We start from the raw sequence: 23,274 nt of genomic DNA on the forward strand, positions 1-23,274 counted from the left end.
AGTAAAGTAAAGAATCCTGTGGATCTGTAGAAAAAACAACTGTGACTTTGACAACGGGGGAAATTCAAATAAAATTTCTAAAAACCTCACAGTTATTATAAAACCGGTCTGTTGACGAGAGGCCACAAACAGACTTCATTCATATAACATTCTGTTGACGCCTACCCTTCTCTTCTCTCAGAACTTACCCAAAGACAGAGAAGAAAAGAAGAAGGGAAAAAAAGAAGAGAGAGAGAGAGAGAGAGAGAGAGAGAGAGAGAGAGAGAGAGAGAGAGAGAGAGAGAGAGAGAGAGAGAGAGAGAATGAGAGAGAAATGTCCTCTGTGGCTATCAGATATGAGCTCCAGTGTGCTATAGCCATCCCCATGGCTGTGTGAGGGAGAATGAACAGAGGAGGAGAGGAGGAGGACGAGGAGGAGAGGAGGAGGAGGAGGAGGAGGAGGAGAGAGGCCAGATGATTCGTTACGCTGACACACAGACACACAGAGCAGCCGGCTGCCAGGGCCCAGGGCCCTCAGGGGACACTGATAAAGCACCTGGACATTTTTATAGACAAACTACTTATTTCTGTCCTCATATCGCCTCAGAAAAAGACTGATAACTTTATATTCCTCCGAGGCGCTGTGGTGTAAAAGCGTCTGGGGGAAAGGCCTTTCAAGAGTTTAATTGATCAAGCCAGAGCCCTGAGCCCGTCCTCAGATAAAAGGGGGGAGGACTTGAACGATTTTCTGCACAATGGGGAAATCTTTCTTTTGGGTCCGGCATAAGGGTAAGAATTTAACTCATTATGTAGATTCATTGTGAGGCATTAACACTAGGTTACTGTTTAAAAGGCAGTTATTAGAGGCGTTTCTATCACTCAGGAGGTCAAACGGTGAGTCAAACAGTGTAGTCTTGTCAGAAGACTATGCGGTAACCAACTCCCATTCATCTAAACATAAGGAGTAGGGACAATGTAGTTTCCCATATAACCTTGTTAAACCAGTCTTGATGAAACATACATACGAAAAATGTCTAACTCGGGTCCCTTCATAAATGTGCAGACCCCACATCTGTAATATTACCGTTTCCCACACATCAAACATACCTGTTCTTTTGCCATTGGCAGACATAGTATGCTGTGAAGACAAAGTCTGTCAATCTGTGAATAGACATAAAGTTGAGCACTGTGTTATTCAGATTGGCATGTCACACACATCGACAAGACAAGCCACTTTTTCCCATCATTGCAATATCTGTTTTTGATACAGATATGTGTGCAACATTCAAGTGGCAGTATGGTTATTAACTTGCAATTAATGCAAATTTAATTTAGCGCATTTTTTTTGCGCAGATAGTCCCAGTGTTTCACTCTTTTTTTTTTTTTTAAAAAGGGGGGGGGGGTAGCTACACAATATAATGGGCAAAAACTGCAAACAAAAATGGGTAACACTTTACTTGGCGCCGGCGTCATATGTATGACATAACAGTGTCATAACATTGTCATAATGCAGTCATGCATGTGTCATAAACATTATGTCAATGTCAAACATTGTATGATGACTTTGTCTCTAAGTGAAATTCGGTTATGACAAAGACAGGCCTAACAATGTCAACTTTTCATGGCCATAAAACGTTTATGACATTGGCATTATGTTTATGACTCGTTCATGACAATAGAGAGTAGAGAGAGTAGAGTAGAGTAGACTTTATTGTCACTATATAAATATAGCGAGATTATGTTTAGTAGCAACCCACAAATGCCCACAAAATAAAATATATATTAACAATAAATAAATAAAATCCATAAAAATCCATGTGCATCTCACAGTATCGATAGTCCTGAAGTATTGAGATGGCACCGTTATTATGACACTGGTATGTCATGCCGCCGGCGTCAAGTAAAGTGTTACCCAAAAATATGTAGGCTGTATGTAGCCTATTTCTTTACAACATTGTCATTGTCTGATTTTCGACATATTATAACACAGTCCTAGGCTAGTCTGATGATGAACTGCGATTGCGGTTCACCTAAACTTTAACTGTCTGTGTAGCAGGAGGGTGGTGAGTCAGAAGTGTGTGTGTGTGTGTGTGTGTGTGTGTGTGTGTGTGTGTGTGTGTGTGTGTGTGTGTGTGTGTGGGTGTGTGTGTGTGTGTGTTTGTGCAGATGTGTTGACTCCTCCTCCTGCCACCAAGGCAACGGTTTGAGTGAGATTACATCAAGAAAATATAGCGTCTTACCTTTAGTGTTTTAGTGCATCCCATATTTCGTTTTTTTGTTGCAAATAGCCTAGATAACGCCGCGGAACATCCTCTGAAATGACATGTCTGGCAAAATATTACAACACGTTTTACCCCACATACAGGTAGTCTTCTACATCATTCATCAGCCGAACACTTGAGCATCCCGTGATCATGAGATCTCCCCACCGCTATTCCCCCTTTCCGTCGAAAAGCTAAGAACTGTTGTGCTATAATAAAAACGTAGCCTAATGAAATATGTAAGACATTAGTGTAAAGTAAAGGTACAGCGACTGTGCGACTCATCCTGATATTCTGAAAATGCGAAATATGCGTTTAAATGCATGCATAGGCTATGTGCGCGAGGCAGCCGTGCAGATATCTGCATATGGAAATCAGTGTTACCCTGAGTCCAATTTTATTTAACTGTGATGTACTGGTTTTTAATTAGATGGGAGTGAGAGCCGGACTGAATTGTGGAGAGAATTACCATACACTTACATTGCGACCGTGACTGGGGGAGGGCAGAGCACGGACAACTTCTCCTGCCGCTGTGTTTGTTTTGAGTCGCAAAGTCATTGGTGAAATCATTGTAGGCTAGGTAGTAGACTGTCAAAGGTAGTAGACTGTCAATTCATGACAAGAATCATCCTCATGAAGAGATACCATGACATATTCTGAGTGATATCATACTACTTATGGAAGGTCATTCTAAAATGCCCTTACATAATCAATTTTATTTAGTTTTAAATGTAATATTTCTTGCCTTCAACACCGGTCCGAGACAGATGCAACAGCAAGATATCCGAGACACAACATCACAGGCGACTAGACAGAATGCAAAATGTCACTGTGTAACAAGTCACGCCTGTGCAGAACTTCTGGCCAATCACGGATCGATTGAAAGTTAAATGTCACTTTTTGCGCATGCGTTCTAGCTGCCATGCCAGCGCGCGGGAGAAACTGAAGTGAAAACAGATGAAAGGAAGTATTCACAGCCAAGTAACACGTACGCGTATTCTTAATATTTACACTATTTGTATATGTTGGGTTTTTGAATGTGTACTATGCTCTCGTCGCTGTGTCTGTCTGTTCCCTGTGCGTTTATGTGTCCCTGGCTGCGTAAACTTGTTGAGGTACTTTCGGGAAAGAGATTGATTTGGAGTTAATGCTAGCCATCTTGTGGTCACTTGCATTTTGCTGTCAGTCGTCTTATCTCTCAAGTGAATTACTCATCAATGGTCTACTGGTTCACCTGAAAACACCTGAAAAAACTGCGATTCTACTGCTGATAATATACTTTTTAGGCACAGAGAGTGAATGCACTGCAGCTACCGACGTACGTCACTAAAGTAAACACAACTTGGCTAACGAAGCTAATAGGCCTAGTGAGTGACGATTCCCTGATTGACGCTCCCAACCCAGGACGCTCCCATTTCATCTCGCTCCCACTAGCCAGACTATCGGTACCACCGCCATATGACGGAGCTAGTTATGTTGTTGATGTTAGTTTTTTGTTTCTAACCCTAACCTTAACCCTAAACCTAACCCTAAACCTAACCCTAACCCTAACCCTAAATTGCTTGTATGTGGCAGTATATGATAATACGTGAAATATAATCGGGTGGGACCGCACGTCCGGGAGTGATAGAAACACCTGGGACCGCACGTCCGGGAGCGATCTCAGTTGGGAGTCTCCATCCCCTTACCGTGAGTGACTACCACTGTGTGTTGACAGTAGAATGTATTATTGACAAAGATGTTCCGTCATGCTTTCCTTTGCTTTGTAGGCTGACTGAAATGGAAGATGACTTCAGCCAATCTCTGACACCGCCCGTGTCGCCTTTTATCGGAGACAGCCACTATGCCTCTTCCTCAGACCAACCTCCTTGCTTCTCCTGTGCGCAAGAACACAGCCGAGGAGAAACAAATACGCTGTCATCTGAGGGATACATCGGGAGGGGTACGCTTAAGAGGTAGGCTACTATTCACACAAGCATGTTACCCGTCAAAACCAGAGCAAAGACCTTAACAAACTAACACATGCAATCTGTTTTACCCCCTGAATCCCCAGAGTTCTCCGCAAACTCGACCCTGCCCATGGGGACTTTGAGACAGACACTGTTGACATATTTGGCTTCTCCTGGGTGACAGAAACGGCATTGGTAGAATCTACTAAACTTCTATTCGGCTTTTTCAGGTAAAATTACATTACATTACATTTAGCAGATGCAGCAGATAGCATGACATAACATAACAGTGGTTCTCCTGTCACTGATTATTTCTTATTATTCATCGCACTTGATCTTGGAGATACTCTTCTTAACATCCTGTGCACTCTCACAGGCAGAAAATTCTTCGACTGGAAAGCTTGGTACAGTCCAGCACTCATGACTTTGGTGAGCATATGTGATAATGCCAATATTACACATCCATTCATTGAGTCGTTGTTGTTGGTGTTGTTGTTGGTGGTGGTGGTGGTGGTGGTGGCGGCGGTGGGGGTATGATGTTTAAAGGCTCAGTTATGCTTCCTACTTGTGCCACAGAGTGAGCTTGACGCAGCCATGATGCAGTTAATTCTTGTTTATGCCCTGTTTTGAAGCACGGTCTGCGCGATGTCATTCCACGCTGAAACTGCCTTCAATACAAAGAGTAAACTAGACGTGTCGGTTGTTTTTTAGCATCACAGACTCGACGAGAATGAAAATGAAACATTAAATCTTTATCACGTGCATGTTTGATCGCACTGGCAGCCACAGTAGTAGTTTGGAACAAAGAAGTGGCTCATTTGTCGAGGACGAAGCGGAATGTTTCCTCGACCTCGGAACCACTGTTCAACTGTCCAAATAACTTCAGCGTCGTAACTTGCAAGCCCATGTGTTGTCTTCGGTTCGTGTAAATAAATCAAACAACAAAACACGGGCAACTTATTTAATGAAGAGCTCACAGTCCGTAGACCGACGAAGGTTAGAACAAGGAAGTAGCGCTTGTTCTCGACTCGAGGACAGAGCAGGCTGGTCGAGAGGACCAATCAGAGACCTATTTTCGCCCTTTCACGCCGTCGCTCCCTGCGTCGAGACACAATTTTGGGGAGGTGCCCCAGAGTACCTGCGTGATGGGGGGGGCTTCACTACGTTAACTGCGCGGCTCACTGCATCATGATGCAGTGACGCTGATCTCGAGGCATAAACCACCCTTAACAGTTGATTATGTTTCAGGGCAAGCCAGTGGCCTGCATTACGAGGCAGAGGACCTCAGACAACAGTGTGTCCTGTTCCTTCAGTATGTCAAAGTATTCATAAGCAGGTAAACTACCCTTTCAATTTCTCGGTGACAGAACATGAATTTGGTGTGTGTGCTTGTTTTAAAAATGTTAAGTTAATAGCAGGCCTGGACTGGTAGTCTGACATACAGACACCAAATTAACCGGTGGGTCTTACTTTTCTCAGCGGTCGAGGATGTTGATTTCTTTTATATTTTCTTTGATATTTTCTTAGCCACAATTTAGAGGTTATACAAGATTCCCAGTGCCCTTCTATGGTCCCACCCCTGCTCTGGATTGTGGTCACTTGTGTGTGTGTGTGGCGCACGTGTCTAATTTATTTGATTATTATTTAAAGATTCCTGGAGTCCCCGCGTGCCTTTGACGAAGGCCCTCTTCACCCGTATGAAGAACTGGAGGCTCAGCTTCCCTCCTCATTGGTGGAGGAGCTGTTCGGAATCACCCTCTTGATTGGCCGACTCAAGGACCTCCCAGCCAATGTCCAGAGTGCCTTCACCATACAGCACCAGGGCAAGGTACCACATGAGTGTCGTTGAAATATACTGTGTGTGGTCGCATCAGGGGGGAATGTGTGTGTGTGTGTGTGTGTGTGTGTGTGTGTGTGTGTGTGTGTGTGTGTGTGTGTGTGTGTGTGTGTGTGTAGGGCCGCTGACAGCTTTTGCTGGGCCCAGGGCAAAGTCATCTGAAAGGGCCCGCCATCCAATACATACAATGCTATGAGAACCCAATTCTGGGCCCCCTATCTCCCTGGCAACTGACCCCTTTGTCCCCTCTTGTCAACTTCTGTGTGTGTGTGTGTGTGTGTGTGTGTGTGTGTGTGTGTGTGTGTGTGTGTGTGTGTGTGTGTGTGTGTGTGTGTGTGTGTGTGTGTGTGTGTGTGTGTGTGTTTAAATATGTGAGTGTTCATAGTCAAGTAGAGCAGGAACAGCACTATTCTCAGTGTCCAGATGAATGAAGCAAACATTCCTCAGAGACTGGCAAGGGTGTGTGTGTGTGTGTGTGTGTGTGTGTGTGTGTGTGTGTGTGTGTGTGTGTGTGTGTGTGTGTGTGTGTGTGTGTGTGTGTGTGTGTGTGTGTGTGTGTGTGTGTGTGTGTGTGTGAGAGTGAAAGGCAGAATATGTTACTACATGATTATACATTGGAAATACTAATACATGTTGTGCTTGAATTGTAACGTGTGTGTGAGTGAGTGAAACACACAGAGGCAGAACTTGTTACTACATGATTATAAATCGGAAATTCAAATAATACTAATACATGTTGTGCTATTGAATTGTAACTGTGTGTGTGTGTCTCTCTGTCCCTGTCCGTCCGTGTCCTCTCCGCAGCTGTTTCCTCCATCCTGGCACTTGCTGCACCTCCATCTGGACATCCACTGGTGTGTGCTGGAGACCCTTCACCTGCTGGGCCAGAACACTATGGGTAAGCAACGCCGCTTTGACTTGTACTGTGCATGAGTCAAACTAGGGCTGGGCGGTTTTGGAAAAAATGTGCATCACGGTTTTCTTGATGAAAATTGATATCACGGTTTTCTGCACGTTTTTTTGATAAGCGGCGATTTCCCCCCAAATCTTAATCTTTCAGACGAAAAAAAACTGAAATTAAATTTTAAAATGAGATAAAATCACAAATTTAAATTCATCTCCATTTCTATTTCATTATTTTTTACACTTAAAGCACTTAAAACACTTTAAGTTCCCTTTCAAGGAAAAAGGGTAAATAAATTATTATAAGCAGCTGCTTATTTCTCGTTCTACACCTGGCAACACTAATTGCTTAGTTCTCCTTGTACACCTGGCAACACAGATCACTAGGTCCGGCATGTTGCGCTTGCGCAGCGCTTGACTAGCAAGTAAACACAGTGGGACAGAAACGAAACAGACTGAAGGGAAAACAAACGGATTTACTTGACATTGTGTGAATATTTTCTTTGAATTAAAGGCCAAATCTAACGTAGAAGGTATTTTGTCAGGTACTTTGTGTCATATGACGATGTATTTCACTCCTATTTTGCTCCCAAATCATTTCATACAGCAATGTAGCAATGTATCTTGTCTGACCATTGCCTTTTGTAAGCTAGGCTAAATTAGCCTCTATGGCAAAACTCATAAGCAGCCTTAACAGCAGTCCTGCACACACAGTTGGGATGGTAATTACATACAGTTAAGAATCTGAGAACTGTTGTAGCCTATTAGAATAGCCTTTAATTTGACTTTGTGAGATCAAATGTAGGCTAAGTTAATTGAAATGTTCATTATGATTCATCCATGCCATGTGGGTTCTTCATTATGCTTCACTCTCACCAGCTTCTTTAGCGCGATTAACCAATTATTTGTATTGCTTCAATCAACATCTTGTGTTGTGTTGTGTTGTGTTGTGTTGACATTCCCTAGTAGAAAAGCAACAGTGGACTTATATAGCAGAGTTGAAATGAAGTGTGACACGAAGTATGAAGTTCACGCACTTAGCCTAGTATGAACAACAAGAACAACAACAACAAAAAAACGTCTCTCATCAAAAAGAGAACCTTGTGTAGGTGAAACCGAGATCACGGTTTTTTAACGATATACCGCCCAGCTCTAAGTCACACTGTTGATTAGTTATGTGTGCGTGTGTGATGCGTGCAATGGTTAAGATGGCAGATGTTTAGTGTATTGACCTTTCAGACTAAAGATTGACTAACTGACCAGCGGCTTATACTACAAAGCTGGTCCAGAAGAAGAAAGTGAGGACTCCAGGCTCTTCTATTACATGATTTACCTCTTAACTTAACCTGAACCAGCTTTGTAGTATAGGCCACAGGTAACTAGGCAAATGATACTGTGATAAATAAACCTTCCTACTGGCATTTTCCTACTGCTTAAGCTGGCTGTCTTTGTTGTTGTGGCATTTGCTGTCATAGAGTAGAGTAAACTTAATTAATCCCGAAGGAAAATCTGATGTCTGTCAGCCTATACAATGGAGCAAAACAGATTTGCTGTGACAGCATTGTTTTGTGTCTGTGTCTGTGTCTGTGTCTGTGTCTGTGTCTGTGTCTGTGTGTGTTTTTTCCAGCTGGCCAGGTTGTGTATGGCCACCAGTTTGTGAATCTGACGGGAGAGAACCTGACCAACGTCAGTCTGTTTGAGGAGCATCTCAACAGCCTCCTCTGTGACCTCATCGGACTGGCCATCAACAAATACAGCAAGGTGTGTGTGTGTGTGTCTTTGTGTGTGTGTGTGTGTGTGTGTGTGTGTGTGTGTGTGTGTGTGTGTGTGTGTGTGTGTCTGTGTGTGTCTGTGTGTGTCTGTGTGTGTCTTTGTGTGTCTGTGTGTGTCTTTGTGTGTGTCTTTGTGTGTGTCTTTGTGTGTGTGTGTGTGTGTGTGTGTGTCTTTGTGTTTGTGTGTGTGTCTTTGTGTGTGTGTGTGTGTGTCTTTGTGTGTGTGTGTGTGTGTCTTTGTGTGTGTGTCTTTGTGTGTGTGTCTTTGTGTGTGTGTCTTCGTGTGTCGTGTGTCACACATTTGTGAACCTAAGTGTGTCTGTGTTTTGAAGCAAGAGTCTCAGACATCTCCTTGCAGATGTTGTTTTTCTGTAATATCTGAAAGCCTCATTTGTCCAGTATGCCTTTATCTGCAGTCACTTTATTTTCTGGTTTTATTTTAGCATCCCACAAAGTGTACTTTCACGAAAAACCCAGTGTTTGACCTCTTGTCCCATATTTTGTGTTTTGTGTTCAGAATCTCATTAATAGTAAGGTGCAAAATGGGTACCGAAAACTTAATGGAATGCTTATTAACCTTCCTGTACGAATGGCTTCCACCTTTTATAATGTGATTCTTTTCCGCCTTTGTTTCCTGTGTGTCTGTGGCCATGTGACTTCCCCCAGGTGAGACCGACAGAAGCCCTGTCCAGCCACCACTACCACTGCCTCTGCACCAAGGAACTCTGGGTGCTGCTCATTCACCTGCTGGAGCACAGGAGCAAGACCACACACACTCCTGTGAGTTGGGGAAACAAGCACAAACACACATACACACACACACACACACACACACACACACACACACATACACACACACACACACTTTCCCACAAAAACACACTCACTGTCCCAAAAACGGTACAAACTTTGAAATACACACACAAGCATAAATATTGCAGCCCATTCTTTAGTGGAATTTTCACTACATCAACTCAGTCGCTCATTCGTATTTTAACACACAGTCTATTTGACATGTATTGACCTCAGTGTTTGTCTTTCTCTGTCCTCCTCCTGTCCTCCTCCATGGTCAGTCGTTCTGGGGCTACGTGACTCCGCTCCTGCAGGGTCTCCTGAAGGGGGCGCCAGTGGGGGAGCAGCGCCTCCCCAGCACCTGTAAAGACCCCCTGGGCTTCACCTGGTGGCTGCTCACGCACCTGGCTCAGCTTGGACAGTACGGACCCGACGGTTCTCTCACATCAGAGGTAAGCAAACGCCAGCGATCATGTCAACCATCTCTGGGTACGCTATTTGTTTATTCGCCATACAAACTCATAAGTAATGCCCCCCACACACAGTTCACTACACTTGCAATTTTATTGCTCACATCGTTTCGGTCGTTCAGACTTTCTTCAGGTGAGATTTCAATTGCGATGAAGTTGTAAGTGTAGTGGACGGACTGTGTGCCGGATATATACAGTGCCCTCCATAATTATTGGCACCCCTGGTTGAGATGTGTTAAAAGCCTTAAAATAAATGCAGTGTTTATTGCAGAAGAATACTGTCACACTGAAAATTGTAGGAAAATGTAGCCTTCAACTCAAATGAATTTTAAGAAAATAAAAAAATCCCTGACTGAAAAATAATTATTTTTCATTAAATCACCTGTTCCACAATTATTGGCACCCTTAACAATTCCCAGGAAATAAATATAATTGAAGCATTTCTGTCATTTCTACAGTAGTTTACAAAGTTTACCAGAGTATGTAGGAACATTTAATTAGTAATTCATCACTTCCTGTTTCCCTGGGGTATAAATATGACGTGACACCGAGGCCATTTCTCTTATCCACTCTTAAAAATGGGAAAGACAAAGGAACACAGCATACAAGTGAGGCAGATGTGCGTCGACCTTCACAGTTCAGGCAGAGGCTACAAGAAGATTGCCACTCAACTGCAGCTGCCCATATCCACTGTGAGAGGAATAATTAAGAAGTTCAAAACAACTGGAACAGTGGTAAACAAGCCTGGACGAGGACCCAAGTTTATTTTGCCACCACGCACAGTGAGGAGGATGGTAAGAGAAATCAAAAGATCTCCAAAGCTCACTGTTACAGAATTACAACAAATGGTAGCATCCTGGGGTCACAAAGTCTCCAAATCAACCATCAGGCGCTGTCTACACGCCAACAAGCTGTTTGGGAGGCATGCACGGAGAAAACCTTTCCTCACTCACAATCATAAACGCAAGCGTCTGGAGTTCGCCAAGCGGTATTGGGGCTTCAACTGGGACCGTGTGCTTGGTCAGATGAGACCAAGATTGAGCTTTTTGGCAACAAACACTCTAAGTGGGTCTGGCGTACCACGGAAGATGCGGATGCTGAAAAGCACCTCATACCCACTGTGAAGTATGGGGGTGGGTCAGTGATGCTGTGGGGCTGTTTCGCTTCCAAAAGCCCTGGGAACCTTGTTAGGGTGCATGGCATCATGAATGCTTTGAAATACCAGGACATTTTAAATCAAAATCTGTTGCCCTCTGCCCGAAAGCTGAAGCTGGGTCGTCACTGGGTCTTTCAGCAAGACAATGACCCTAAACATATGGCCAAATCTACACAGAAATGGTTCACCAGACACAAAATCAAGCTCCTCCCATGGCCATCTCAGTCCCCTGACCTCAACCCCATTGAGAACCTGTGGGGTGAGCTGAAGAGGAGAGTACCGAGGAGAGGACCCAGGTCTCTGGATGATTTAGAGAGATTCTGCAAAGAGGAATGGCTGAAGATCCCTCTTTCTGTCTTTTCCCATCTTGTGAAACATTATATGAGAAGATTAGGTGCTGTTTTGTTGGCAAAAGGGGGTTGTACAAAATATTAACACCAGGGGTGCTAATAATTGTGACACACATTATTTGATGTCAAATAATTATTTCTTTATGTGGGATTTTTTCCCCACTGAATAAATGCACTTGTATTGAAGGTTGGATTTTTCTCTTTTTTTCCATTAAGGTCCCATATTATTTAGAAAAAAAAAAAAAATAATTGGAAGCTAAAAAACACATCTCAACCAGGGGTGCCAATAATTATGGAGGGCACTGTAATTATTACTTTGAACCAATGGTTAGATCCAGCGCTCCAACTGAGGTGTGCCACATCATCCTATGGTGAACTATGCCAAGCAACCTTCCTATCTCACCAAGTCTGTTTCTGTGAAAAAATGCCACCTGCAAAGAGAGCGTTAATAGGCATCAAGGTTCCACGAGTCAAATAAATGTATGATAGGCAAGATTTGAAGGTGCTGTGTTTTATTCAATTTTGAGAAAAGCACCACTTTAAGTACTTGCTGGCTTTTTTGTTGTTGCTGTTGCCTTAACTGGATACTGCATTCATTGTAATCGCATTAGCTGCCTCTAATGTCGGGCAAAAAAAACATACCATCATGATAAGCCTATATTGAACAAAACTGTCATAGAAAATCTAATGCAGACAGCGGTAGGAATGCAGGAGAGCCCAGGAATGTGATTGATTTTGGTTTATGCTTTTGTAACGCCTGTTATTAGTGCCAATGATTACACAGCTTCCTACGTGCAAGAGGGTATTCCATTTTGCTAATCTTGATGTCATGGTGTTTCACAGATGAGAGCTTGTCGTATTGATTTTGGTAAAGCACTCCGGGAACAAATCATTTTTTTTGCGTGTGTGTGCCTGAATGAAATGAATGTGTTTATTTGCATCCTCCTCCTCCTCCACTGCTATTATCTCACCGTCATTAGTCATGGAGGTGGGTGTGGACTACAGCCGAGTCACACTCTTACTTAATCACTCTTTTAGGAGGTCTGGAGGGGTATTGAGTAGTCTCTAAGTCATTTGCTGTAAATTATCCATACATGTGTGTCTTGGCTGTCCATCATGCCTATCCTAGCCTATCCTATCGGATGTGTTGGTTGCATGTGACAAACAACTATTTCAATGTGCAATTTCTTTGCGATTATTACATTACATTACTACATTGCACTTAGCTGACACATTTCTCCAAAGGGACTGGCAGATATTACAGGGTATTGGTTACAGTCCTTGGAGCAATGTGGGGATAGGTGCCTTTCTCAAGGGCACTTCAGCCACAGTGGAGGAACGGATTGGCTAGGGTGGGGATTGAACCCGCAACCCTCTGCAGGGGTGATAGCAGTCCGGCGCCGAGCCGGAAATCCGGCGTAGCGTGGCTGTAGAAAAAAATTAAATAATTTCCCCAAAATTAATAAAATAATAAACTATCGCGTAGGCCTTCATTAATGTATGGTGAAAATAAATGAGCGCGCAACAGCCTGTTGTAAGAGACGCGAAAGGAACCCAAATGAGAAGCAGCCCATAATTGTATCATCCCGACATCTTACTGAAAAATGTATCAATTTGTTACGTCTTGCTCTTGAGTCACTCACCACATCACTGGCGGCAGTCTTCTAGTTCTAGTGAAAGGAGAAGTAGATTGGCTGTCAGTATGCACAGTAAAGAGAGTTCTAGGCCCCTACTGGTTACCCTTCTCAGATATTTTCACTGTCGACGGAGGCAAATCCAAAAATGGCATCTCGTTATACTGAAGAAACGGAAGAAAGTAGGCTACTATAGGCCAAGTCTAGACCATTTGGATTCCGATACAAATTAGCAACTATTGTTAGCACAAATCCACATGGCTTGCTAGTTGTGATGGGTGTGTTGAACCGTGTGGATGTCAGTGGAATACTAGTGAAATTCTGTGATCAAGAAAACGTTTGAAGGTAAGGCCATTTAGTTATTAATTTGCCCACTGTGGCATGTTGGCTTGGGCCCGAATGATTTTGCCTTGCGCAGGTTACTCCAAAAACCTGACCATAAACGGCTTATTGATGCGCATAAACGGGCTCAGTGAGAGTTTGAAATAGGTTCGTCTATTTTCCTCATTTATGTGCGCTAAATGACTGCGCAATGTTGACAAACTTTGATGGAGATGGACGTTCTTTCAAAAAAAGTCTGTATGCTCAAAACGGTAGGCTATGCTATGCCCGTCATGATACTTTTTTTCTAGGTGTAGTGCGTAAATGTGGTCTGCATTGGAATAGCGGCTACCATTGCGACATGTCCAAATGACAATGGAATGCTTGGATCGCTAATGTTTGGCAAGCCTAGTTAGCCTACACCCCTTGTAGGCTAGTGTGAGCTGAGTTCGTGGGTTTTGGTCTACTGTTGATTGAGGGATGGTGTTTTGCGTCATTCCTGACAAACCACGTGTCAAACTGATTTCAGGGAGATGTTTATATTAGTTATGCTGACTAAACCAACGCGCTCTGTGAAAACCCCCAAACAGCCTCGCACAGGTTCACACAGCCTTTCTCTCTCGCGCGCTCCCTGTCGTAGCCCTTCTGCGTAATCGAATCCAGTTATTCCACGCAAAAAGCACAGGTTGTATTGTCTGCACGCTCTGGGCTACTTAATCCCTACTCTCGGGCAGGGGGCAATTGTCAATATCAGACTCTCATGAACTTCAAATACTTGGCTTGCGTTCATGTGGCCACCACGGTGTCACCTAGACATGCAGTGAATGTTCATCTTATCTTCACGCCCTGTGCTATTTTCATGTAGCTTAATTCGGTCCTGTCTTTGTTTTTGTTGCTTTCTGTTATCTTTTCAACTCGTACATTATAATGGGCGTGTGTACACGCGAGTGATTTTCGTGTATTTTAATTGACTACAACCCAATGCGAAAGTCGCGCAGTAGTCACACAGGCTATATATACTGTCCTGTCCGTAATAACCACTGGTTCTGTCATCCGTGGAGTCGAAATATGCGATGTGAACGTGGGCCTGCATGTAGCCAATCATGCGCTTGTGCCCTAAATATCCTCCTGACTACCAGCAGTTCATTTTTGTCCTCTCTAGAGGACATCTGTAAACCGCAATATCTCCCACCCCATACACACTACTGTGCTAACTCCCAATGGTCTTTGAAGAGGACATTCAGAGCTTTCCAATGATACCATGTGTGTAGGGATGTGGTTTTGGGAACTTTCTATTTCTTTGCTAGGAAAATGGTGTCCATTAAAAATAGGCCGCTTTTGGCTAAAGGGAAAGTAAATCCATAATACTTGAAAGTGGGCAATTATTGTCTTAAAACATCATCTTTATATGTTATTTCAATCTCTTCAGAGCACAATTAAACCATTTCTAAATTAATGTAACATTATTTAATCCCCATATTTAGGCGTTAAAGAAATGTCCTCTAAAATGGACATTGGTAGTGACATCTTCCATTTTGTTAGTATTTTTCTAGTCAGAAAGTCAGTATCAGAATCAGAAGGAGAGACACTTTACAGCACATTATTGATAAATAATCCTAGATGTGATGTTTGAGGAAGATGCTGAAGGTTCAGAGACCTCTTAGGATTCATTTCAAGCAGGAAAAGTAGAATCAGAATAAGCAGAACTTTTCCTATTGATGCATTTGTCACCCCATGTGGAGCATGACTCTGATGTGTGTCTGAACTTTGCAGGACAATATTTCAACCAAAAATTAAATTAAAACTAAATTAATCCTATAGACATGAACACATGTTTGTTCCATAGATAATAACCCATATTTCACACATCAGAACTATAAAATTAGTCAATTCTGGTGAAAGTTCTCAGTTGAGGGACCACATGTCATTCAAGCTTCAACTGCAAGTCCAGTTGCTTAAAACAAAATTGCTTTGACTTGAGATGACCTGCATGAATGATAATGGTCACAGACACATCCAGTTTCCACCTCAAACCAATAAAACACTCATTGTAAACTCATAAATGCTCAAATTTACTAATTATTAAACTGATTGTTATGCTTTTTCATCCAGATTGATTGATAGCAATTAAGGTACATTTTCAATGTACGGCCTTCCAATGTCCACTGTAATGGACACATTAAATCTTTAAAATGAAAAATAAAAATTCGAAAAAAATGTTGTCAATCTAATTTTTTGCCTTCAAACAATTGGGGGAGTGAAAAAAAACAAAGATTTTTAAACTTTTTTTCCCCTGGTAGTCAGGAGGATATCATGTACCGGTAATTAAAGGGCGTTTCCCTACAACGGAAAGGCAGGGGTTATAGCACAGCCCTTAAACAATCTGTGGTTATAGGTAGACCATGGGGCCACGAGTAGGCTATCTAAACGTATGTCCAGTAGCCTATACAAGTTATATGAGCAATGTCCCAATGAAAATGAAACTTATCAGCTTGCAGCAAATGTCATGTCATTTAAAAGTATTGCTCAATTAATTGGTAATCACCTCCTCTATTTTGGACAGAGTGTAGTTACTGTACTTTGGAGTAGTATTGCCTCCTACTGACCTGTCTTGGTATGGCTGCTACATATGTAGCTTTCAGTTAATTCAATGTGGTAAAATATGCACCATGTTTTCAGAAATGCATTCTGGTGTTGAAATGTTGCATTGGTTCAATACCCACCTCAATAACTTTAGTGCAACATCACAAGCCTAGAATGCATTTCTAACTGCATACGTTGGTATTCGTTTTTACAGCTAGAATTGAACGTGGTGGTCAGTTTCTTTCAGCCAAGTGCTGTAGCCTACCAACAGGGAAATGATCTGTGTTTTCGTTAATACCACTATAGAAATAATGCAAAAATGAAAACATTATCTTAAATGTTTGAATAATGTGTTTGAATAATAATAAGGCCTACATTACGTCTCATATGCAGTATGTCCCGTCGTCCCCCGGCCCCCCCTCCCCGACCAGGAAAAAAGTTCAGGCTCAGGATTTTTTTTCACTATCACCCCTGCCTCTGGTCTTCAGTCCAACTCCCTAACCATCACACCATGACTGTGATGATACAGTGTTAATAGAGTAGCTTCTTGAAGTCTTGTCACCAGCTCCATTATGAATTAAATTCATAATACTGTACCACATTCATTGTACACGATAATCCCAGTTTACTGTACCAACAATAACCCTAACACTCCTGTTGATGTATGCTGCTGCACTCTGTTGGTCTCTTTTAGAAGCAGTCGCAACTGGACCACAACTGGAGCTTTGCGTGTGAGCTGCTTAAGTCCACCTGTGATCCCAAGGTAGGTGCTCCCTCAGGCATACTGTATTGACTCCTGAAAGGTTATAGACCATTCGTAATGGAATGGCATGGGAGAGGCAGTAAAAGAACTCCAACTGCAGGAATACACTGGCCGAAACCTGAGCGAGGCGAGCGACGGAAGTAGTTGACTTTGTATTGAGTCGTGCAACAAAAGCGATTCGCACGACTAGTGACAGTTTATAGTTGAACTCCTGGGAATATTATGCTAATTAGCTATGACGCAGTTCGGCGACAGCCGCCACAGCCAATGGGAATGTTGGAATGCTTGCATTCTGCTTTCAATGGACAAACTCTAGTTGCTTCAATTGCTGGTATCGCTCTTGCTGCACAGAAGTGATTCTCTGTCGCTTGAATGTCGTCGCGGCCATTGTATTCGCCTGGTTGTATTGCATCCTTTTTGGAGGGCAAATGCTGGATTATACACTAGGCTAATTGTGTGTGTCTACGTGTGTGTCTGCGTGTGTGTGTGTGTGTATGTGTGTGCGCGTGTGTGTAACAGGGTGGTATGCAAGAGGAGCAGGTAAGGATGCATGTGCACTGCTGCTTGAGTCTGACCATGCTGTGGGAGCCCAACACCAGTGCAGTCACCACACTCTGGGAGTACTACAGCAAGAACCTGGTGAGACACACACACACACACACACACACACACACACACACACACACACACACACACACACACACACACACAGACAGCCACCTGAACATAGGGGTGGGTGATATGGCAAACATGGTTTTGGTTTTATATACTTACTCAATTTGTAATTTGCAGTTAACAAAATGTTAACAGACGGATGACACTCTCATAAAGTGCACAATTGGAATACAACAATGTAAGGAATTAAAGCGAAGACAACAACACACACAAGTAAACGTCACTTTGATATTGATTGTAAACATCCTCACTGCAAGACTATCTATACAATTTCTCCACATTGGCAGATTCGAGGCGATCTTGTACTCGATATCACGATTTACGATTTAATATCATCATATCGCCCACCCCTACCTGAAAGTGTCTTCTTTTAAAACACTGCTTGATAGTTGGCCAATGATACTACTTAGCTAAAGGTCCAGACCGATCGTTCAGCACTACTTAGGGCTGGGCGGTATACTGTTAAAAAAACGTGATAACGATTTTCACCTACATAAGGTTCACTTTTTGATGAGAGAAGGTTTTTTTTTAAAGATTTTATCCCAAAAAAGTCATTAAAATAGAAATGGATATTAATTAAAATGAAGGATTTTATCTCATTTTTGCATTTCATTTCAGCCTTTTCTTCAGAAACATTGAACAGGGTTCGTACGGTCATGAAAAACCTGGAAAAGTTATGGAATTTGAAAATTCAAATTTCCAGGCCTGGAAAAGTTATGGAAAACGTATTTTTGGTCAAAAGTTTTGGAAAAGTCATGGAAATCCATCCAGTGTTCCAGCAATTATCTTTATGAAGTTGATGCCACGGCGTAATAAAATCTACATGTCCGAGTTCTCGTGGAAATGTTGTCTAGTGCAGGCTGCGTCTGCCTAACCACGTGTTGCCAAATTGAGTGGGTTTCAAATAACGCATGTTGTAATGGCTCCAGGCGGGTTTCAAGCGTTTTTGGCGCTAGAAATCAGTCACACCTGGCAACCCTGCCTCGTAACGCGCGAGCTAGATGTAGTGTGTGCGTGGTGGTGAGAGAGGTGATCATAGCTCTAATCCTAGAAAAGAAATGTGGTTCTGTACGATATTACAGCATGTCGCAAAGTGTTACTTCAACAATGCGCGGCTTAACTTTCTGAAAAGATGATCAACAATGGCTGGAGAGGACGAAAGTTGTGATGTGTCCGTCCGATATGGGCGAAGCAGCGGCACTTGTTAGCCACCTGAAGGGCAAGATACAGCAGGCGGTTACCTCCTCAGCTACTAACAGGTTAGCAGTTATACGCGTTTTAAAATATTTAGCGGTTCCACTGAAACGTAGCTAATGCCAAAAGGAATACAATCCTAAGACCTGTTTGGTCTTGGTTTAATTTGCCAGATAGGGCACCAAGCGAACCTTTATGCTTTCGGTAAGCCCCGAGATTTTGACATTGATAAGCAATGCACCTGCTGCCTGCGAGTGAACTTGTCCAGTGTGCTGAAAGATTACATGAAATCCGTACAGTAGTCTATGTGCAGCTGACCGCGAGCCAAACGATTTTACCAATGTCTGCATGACGCGCCTGTTTTGAAATACGGTATAAACGGCAGCGTGACTAGAGTTTGAAAAAGTCATCTGTGGCTTTGGCTTTGTTTTCAAATCGGTCAGATCGTTGTAACACAAAATGAAACTCACCCTAGCATCTCCTTGAGTGGGCGTCAGACTAGAACTATGCCACGAACAGTGCAGTCTCTCTCTCTTTTTTTGCTCCAGCAACGACCACAACAAATGACAACATCATTCTTACAGGAGCTTTGGACTGTTGTGCTTAGGCAGGTGTAGTAGGCAGGCCTATGATTTCTTACTTGGGCAGGATGAGCATTTATCCATCTCCATAGAGAGCATGTTGATACAAATGTGTCTTCATGATGATTTCACGACCTAATTTGCTATAGGCTGGCCTAGGCCTATTCATTTTCATTTCTGACTGTACATTAGACAAGCGAATTATATAACATTGGTGAATAATAGCAGAATTAATGTAATACAACATGAAGTATAATGGTTGCTTATAGCTTGTAGTAAAAGATAACCTATAGTATGAATATGTTTATTGTTTACATATTTGTAATATAGGCTATGTAGGCCTAATATATAATATAATATGCCATAGTCTATAGTATAAGTATATACAGTAATTACATATTTATAATATAGGCTACGTAATATAGCCTGTAATATAGCCTAATACGCCCCCACCCCCCGCGCACGATTGGTCATTGGTTTTTTGGTCCTGGAAATTCAGAAAAAGGTTTTGGAAAAGTCATGGAAAAGTCATGGAAAAAAATTGGTGAAAAAGTGTATGAACCCTGATTGAGATGTAGGGGAAAATCGCCGCTTATGAAAAAAAAATCGTGCAGAGAACCGTGATATTAATTTTCATCAAGAAAACCGTGATACACATTTTTTCCAGAACCGCCCAGCCCTAGCGCCACTGATACTGTATGGGGTTTCAGGAGGGAGGTTTACTAATGTTCTACCACCAAACTGTACTAGTTGGCATCGTTACACTCACCCTCCTGAACCTCACTCCTGCCCGGGTTCATGGCACGTCATGGGTGAGCGGTTAGGGCGTCAGACTTGCATCCCAGAGGTTGCCGGTTCGACTCCCGACCCGCCAGGTTGGTGGGGGGAGTAATCAACCAGTGCTCTCCCCCATCCTCCTCCATGACTGAGGTACCATGAGCATGGTACCGTCCCACCGCACTGCTCCCCATGGGGCGCCACTGAGGGCTGCCCCCTTGCACGGGTGAGGCATAAATGCAATTTCGTTGTGTGCAGTGTGCACTTGTGTGCTGTTGAGTGCTGTGTCACAATGACAATGGGAGTTGGAGTTTCCCAGATGGGCTTTCACTTTCTTTCACTTTTCACCAGTGTAACTGAGGTCATCTGCACTAGTTCGCCACTCAGGGCTCACACCCGCGACTCACGGTACCAGTCAACACTCCAGTTCGGGCATGGGAGCCACAGCACAAAACCTTTGGGCGTTGGGAAGGACGCTTACCTAACGTTCTACCGCCGAGCTCTACTGGTTGGCATCCAGGGTTTCCCCCCAGCACTTTATTGCTAAGGAGGCCACTTTGACAAGAAAAACCTACCACCCTGACTAGGTCCCCTGAAAAGATAAAAGATTTCATGTTGTAAACATAATTTCTAAAGTTGCTTAACCAAAAAATATATACTTTTAACGCCCCACCACCTTGACTAACATAAATTCTGCGGGACACACTCATCCATTACACATGCATCTATTTGTTCACCCACCTTTAATGCATAATTAATTCCCCCTAACCTACAGTACTTACAGTGCAGTATTTTAAACTTTATGTGGGTGGGCATGCATGTTGACTCCATGGTTCTGTTAACGTCTGGTGTGCATGAAATGCGCATCTGATGGGATTCCATCCCACTTGATTATTCATCAGTTGAAGTTTTTCCAGTTGTGATGCGAAGGGCAGATATTTGCACCATGTTGCTGGGCAACAGCATTGTGCAATCTTTTTGTTTTGATTACATGATTGCAAAAAAAAGTGCCTGCCAATGATTGCCCAAGTTGTCCTGATGAAAATGTGGTCTCTAATTTCAGTGTGCAAATGGCCAAACCACATCTGCAACTGATGTTGCTTGGACTGGGTGGTTCAGATAAGTAGAAGATGCAAAACGAGAATGATGATCATTTGTTTGTTTCAGTCCTTCACTAGACTTTCATTTTCACTTTCGGAATCCTGAATCACCATTATCTGCTGTACCTGGTAATTTTACTTGTACCTCACCCACCCTTGTTTTATCATTCTGTCAAACTCCCTCAAAATAACTCCTTCTCAACTTTGTGGATCATAGCCCCCTCCTGTGCCTACTGCAACTGCACTTTGTCTCCACCACTCTTGTCTCTACAAATCCGCAGAATACCTTGTATTGTGGTGTTTGGGTGCAAGGGGACTATGCGGTCTGAAACTTGGCCGCTGTGCCTGATTTATTAACTTGTGTGCCTGATGTATTTTTTCCACAGGTTGAGTGTCAGTGAGCTGGTCAGTGTGAGTCGCTACACCCCTGCTCTTGCTGTAACTGTATCTTGTCCCTAGGGAAGCAAGATACCACTTTTTTTGAAAACCGATACGAGTATGAGTACATTAATGTACTTGCCGATACTGAGTACCTATTTTTACCCACAACATATAATGAAAATGCACAGCCTGTTTTCCCACCTGTGATATGTGTTTTACTTTCCATTTCCTTGTAGATTTAAACAGTAAGTTAGTAAAAGTATGAGGCAGCACCTTTTTCCCCATATTGCTTTCAATGTCGATGGAACGTAATGAGATGTTGCATTATGTCATGTAATAGCAGTATCTGTGGCTGGTATCGGCAAGTGTTTGACAAGTATGAGCATAATGAGCAAGTGTCTGGGCCGATACCGATACCAGTTATCATTATCTGTCCCTTGGTGGGCTCTGAGTGGTCTGGGCAATGTAGACAGTAGCTTGTACTTATAGTCTGCCTACTCCCTCTCTCCCCCACCCCCAGAATGCCCCCTTCTCCGTGCCCTGGCTGGGTGTGAGTGGCCTGGGCAGCGTTGGCCGGAGCCCCCTAGCCCTTCTGGAGCTGGCCCAGGCCTGCTGCTCCCCGGCTCCGCTGGGCTCCACGGGACATGCGCAACTCTACCGCTCCTGCTCCTCCTTCTGCATCTTCCTGCGCGTGCTGGCGCTGCACCTCAGCCAGGAGAACGCGGGTGGAGCCCCCTGGAGGCAGATCAAGGGAAGGTCAGGAAATCACTAAATATTTTTACTTATTTATAAGTATATATTTTGTATTTTTCATTTTTGATCTGTCTCTCCATGTCTGTCTGTGTTGTAAATTGCACTAACTTAATTGACACATTTCATCATAACCAATCCATATAGCAGCTTGTGACAACCCATTTCAACCTGTATATGCGCTGCATTGACCTAGGCGCTCTAGATGCTGCATTCAGGCACAGGGGGATTTTTTTAGGTTTTAATTTATTAAAAATGTGGGTTTCTTAAAGCTGAATGAACACATTCCAATTCAAGATGAGGGTCCTAGCTTTTAAAAGCTTTTCACTTCTTGTTTTTATGTGCTTTTTGGATGCCAAGATTTTCGGTTTTAATAGGCTGAGGGCAGCCTTTCCCAAAAAGGCCTTAGACATTCAGCAGGCGTTTTTTGCAGGTGCCGTAGGCTTAAATGGGTAAATTATTTTTTTGTCTCTCATAGGCTGGCATTTTCATTTCAACATCTGATACATGTCATTCTTTGGAATAAAAAAATGTAATCCTACTCTTAAAAGCATCTGTTGTGGTGTAGACTGTATTATCCAAGATTTCATGATCGGGGGTGATTCCCCTTTCAGTTTGCATAAGTTTTGTTGCATAACCATAATGCAACAGCAGCATTATTATTCCAATGTGGAATTGTTTTATATGGAAATATTTTGGTGTCATCTTCAAATGAGATTGGGTGGTATGGACACACATCAGCACACCTGTTGTTGCCCACAACACGGCCATATGCAATACTGTGGTCTGGACTGGGAAATCCCCACCAAGAAAGCCATAAGAAAAGGCTTTATGCTCGTCAAAGTCGCACAGTACTGTCAAAGCACACCTGTTAGATGCCACGTTTGTCAGCCGACATCAAAGCCTTTTGAGCTGAGCTCTTTGTTTTTGTGTGCTGTGATTGTGATGTTTGTTATTCAACTGGTTTATCATTCTTCAGTTGAAAGTGATGTTGAAATACTAGTTAACAAATCAGATCTTAAACAAACAAGTAAACAAAAATACAC

The 23,274-nt window shown here is 42.9% G+C and overlaps 1 protein-coding gene across 1 annotated transcript in view; it reads left to right on the forward strand.

Moving 5' to 3' along the window:
- Nucleotides 1-3,550: 3,550 nt before the first annotated feature.
- The window catches only part of mms22l (MMS22-like, DNA repair protein), a 52,966-nt gene continuing 33,242 nt past the window's right edge, over nucleotides 3,551-23,274 (forward strand). Inside the window, exons 1-13 of the mRNA XM_063199617.1 lie at nucleotides 3,551-3,558; nucleotides 4,010-4,195; nucleotides 4,294-4,419; nucleotides 4,566-4,618; nucleotides 5,438-5,525; nucleotides 5,840-6,017; nucleotides 6,831-6,924; nucleotides 8,557-8,690; nucleotides 9,368-9,481; nucleotides 9,775-9,945; nucleotides 16,702-16,770; nucleotides 17,290-17,409; nucleotides 21,999-22,234. Coding sequence (XP_063055687.1) covers nucleotides 4,020-4,195; nucleotides 4,294-4,419; nucleotides 4,566-4,618; nucleotides 5,438-5,525; nucleotides 5,840-6,017; nucleotides 6,831-6,924; nucleotides 8,557-8,690; nucleotides 9,368-9,481; nucleotides 9,775-9,945; nucleotides 16,702-16,770; nucleotides 17,290-17,409; nucleotides 21,999-22,234 — 1,559 coding nt within the window. The 5' untranslated portion in view covers nucleotides 3,551-3,558; nucleotides 4,010-4,019. The remainder of the gene's footprint in view (nucleotides 3,559-4,009; nucleotides 4,196-4,293; nucleotides 4,420-4,565; nucleotides 4,619-5,437; nucleotides 5,526-5,839; nucleotides 6,018-6,830; nucleotides 6,925-8,556; nucleotides 8,691-9,367; nucleotides 9,482-9,774; nucleotides 9,946-16,701; nucleotides 16,771-17,289; nucleotides 17,410-21,998; nucleotides 22,235-23,274) is intronic.

Source organism: Engraulis encrasicolus, chromosome 5 (genome assembly GCF_034702125.1).
Source record: "Engraulis encrasicolus isolate BLACKSEA-1 chromosome 5, IST_EnEncr_1.0, whole genome shotgun sequence".
Lineage (NCBI taxonomy): Eukaryota > Metazoa > Chordata > Actinopteri > Clupeiformes > Engraulidae > Engraulis > Engraulis encrasicolus.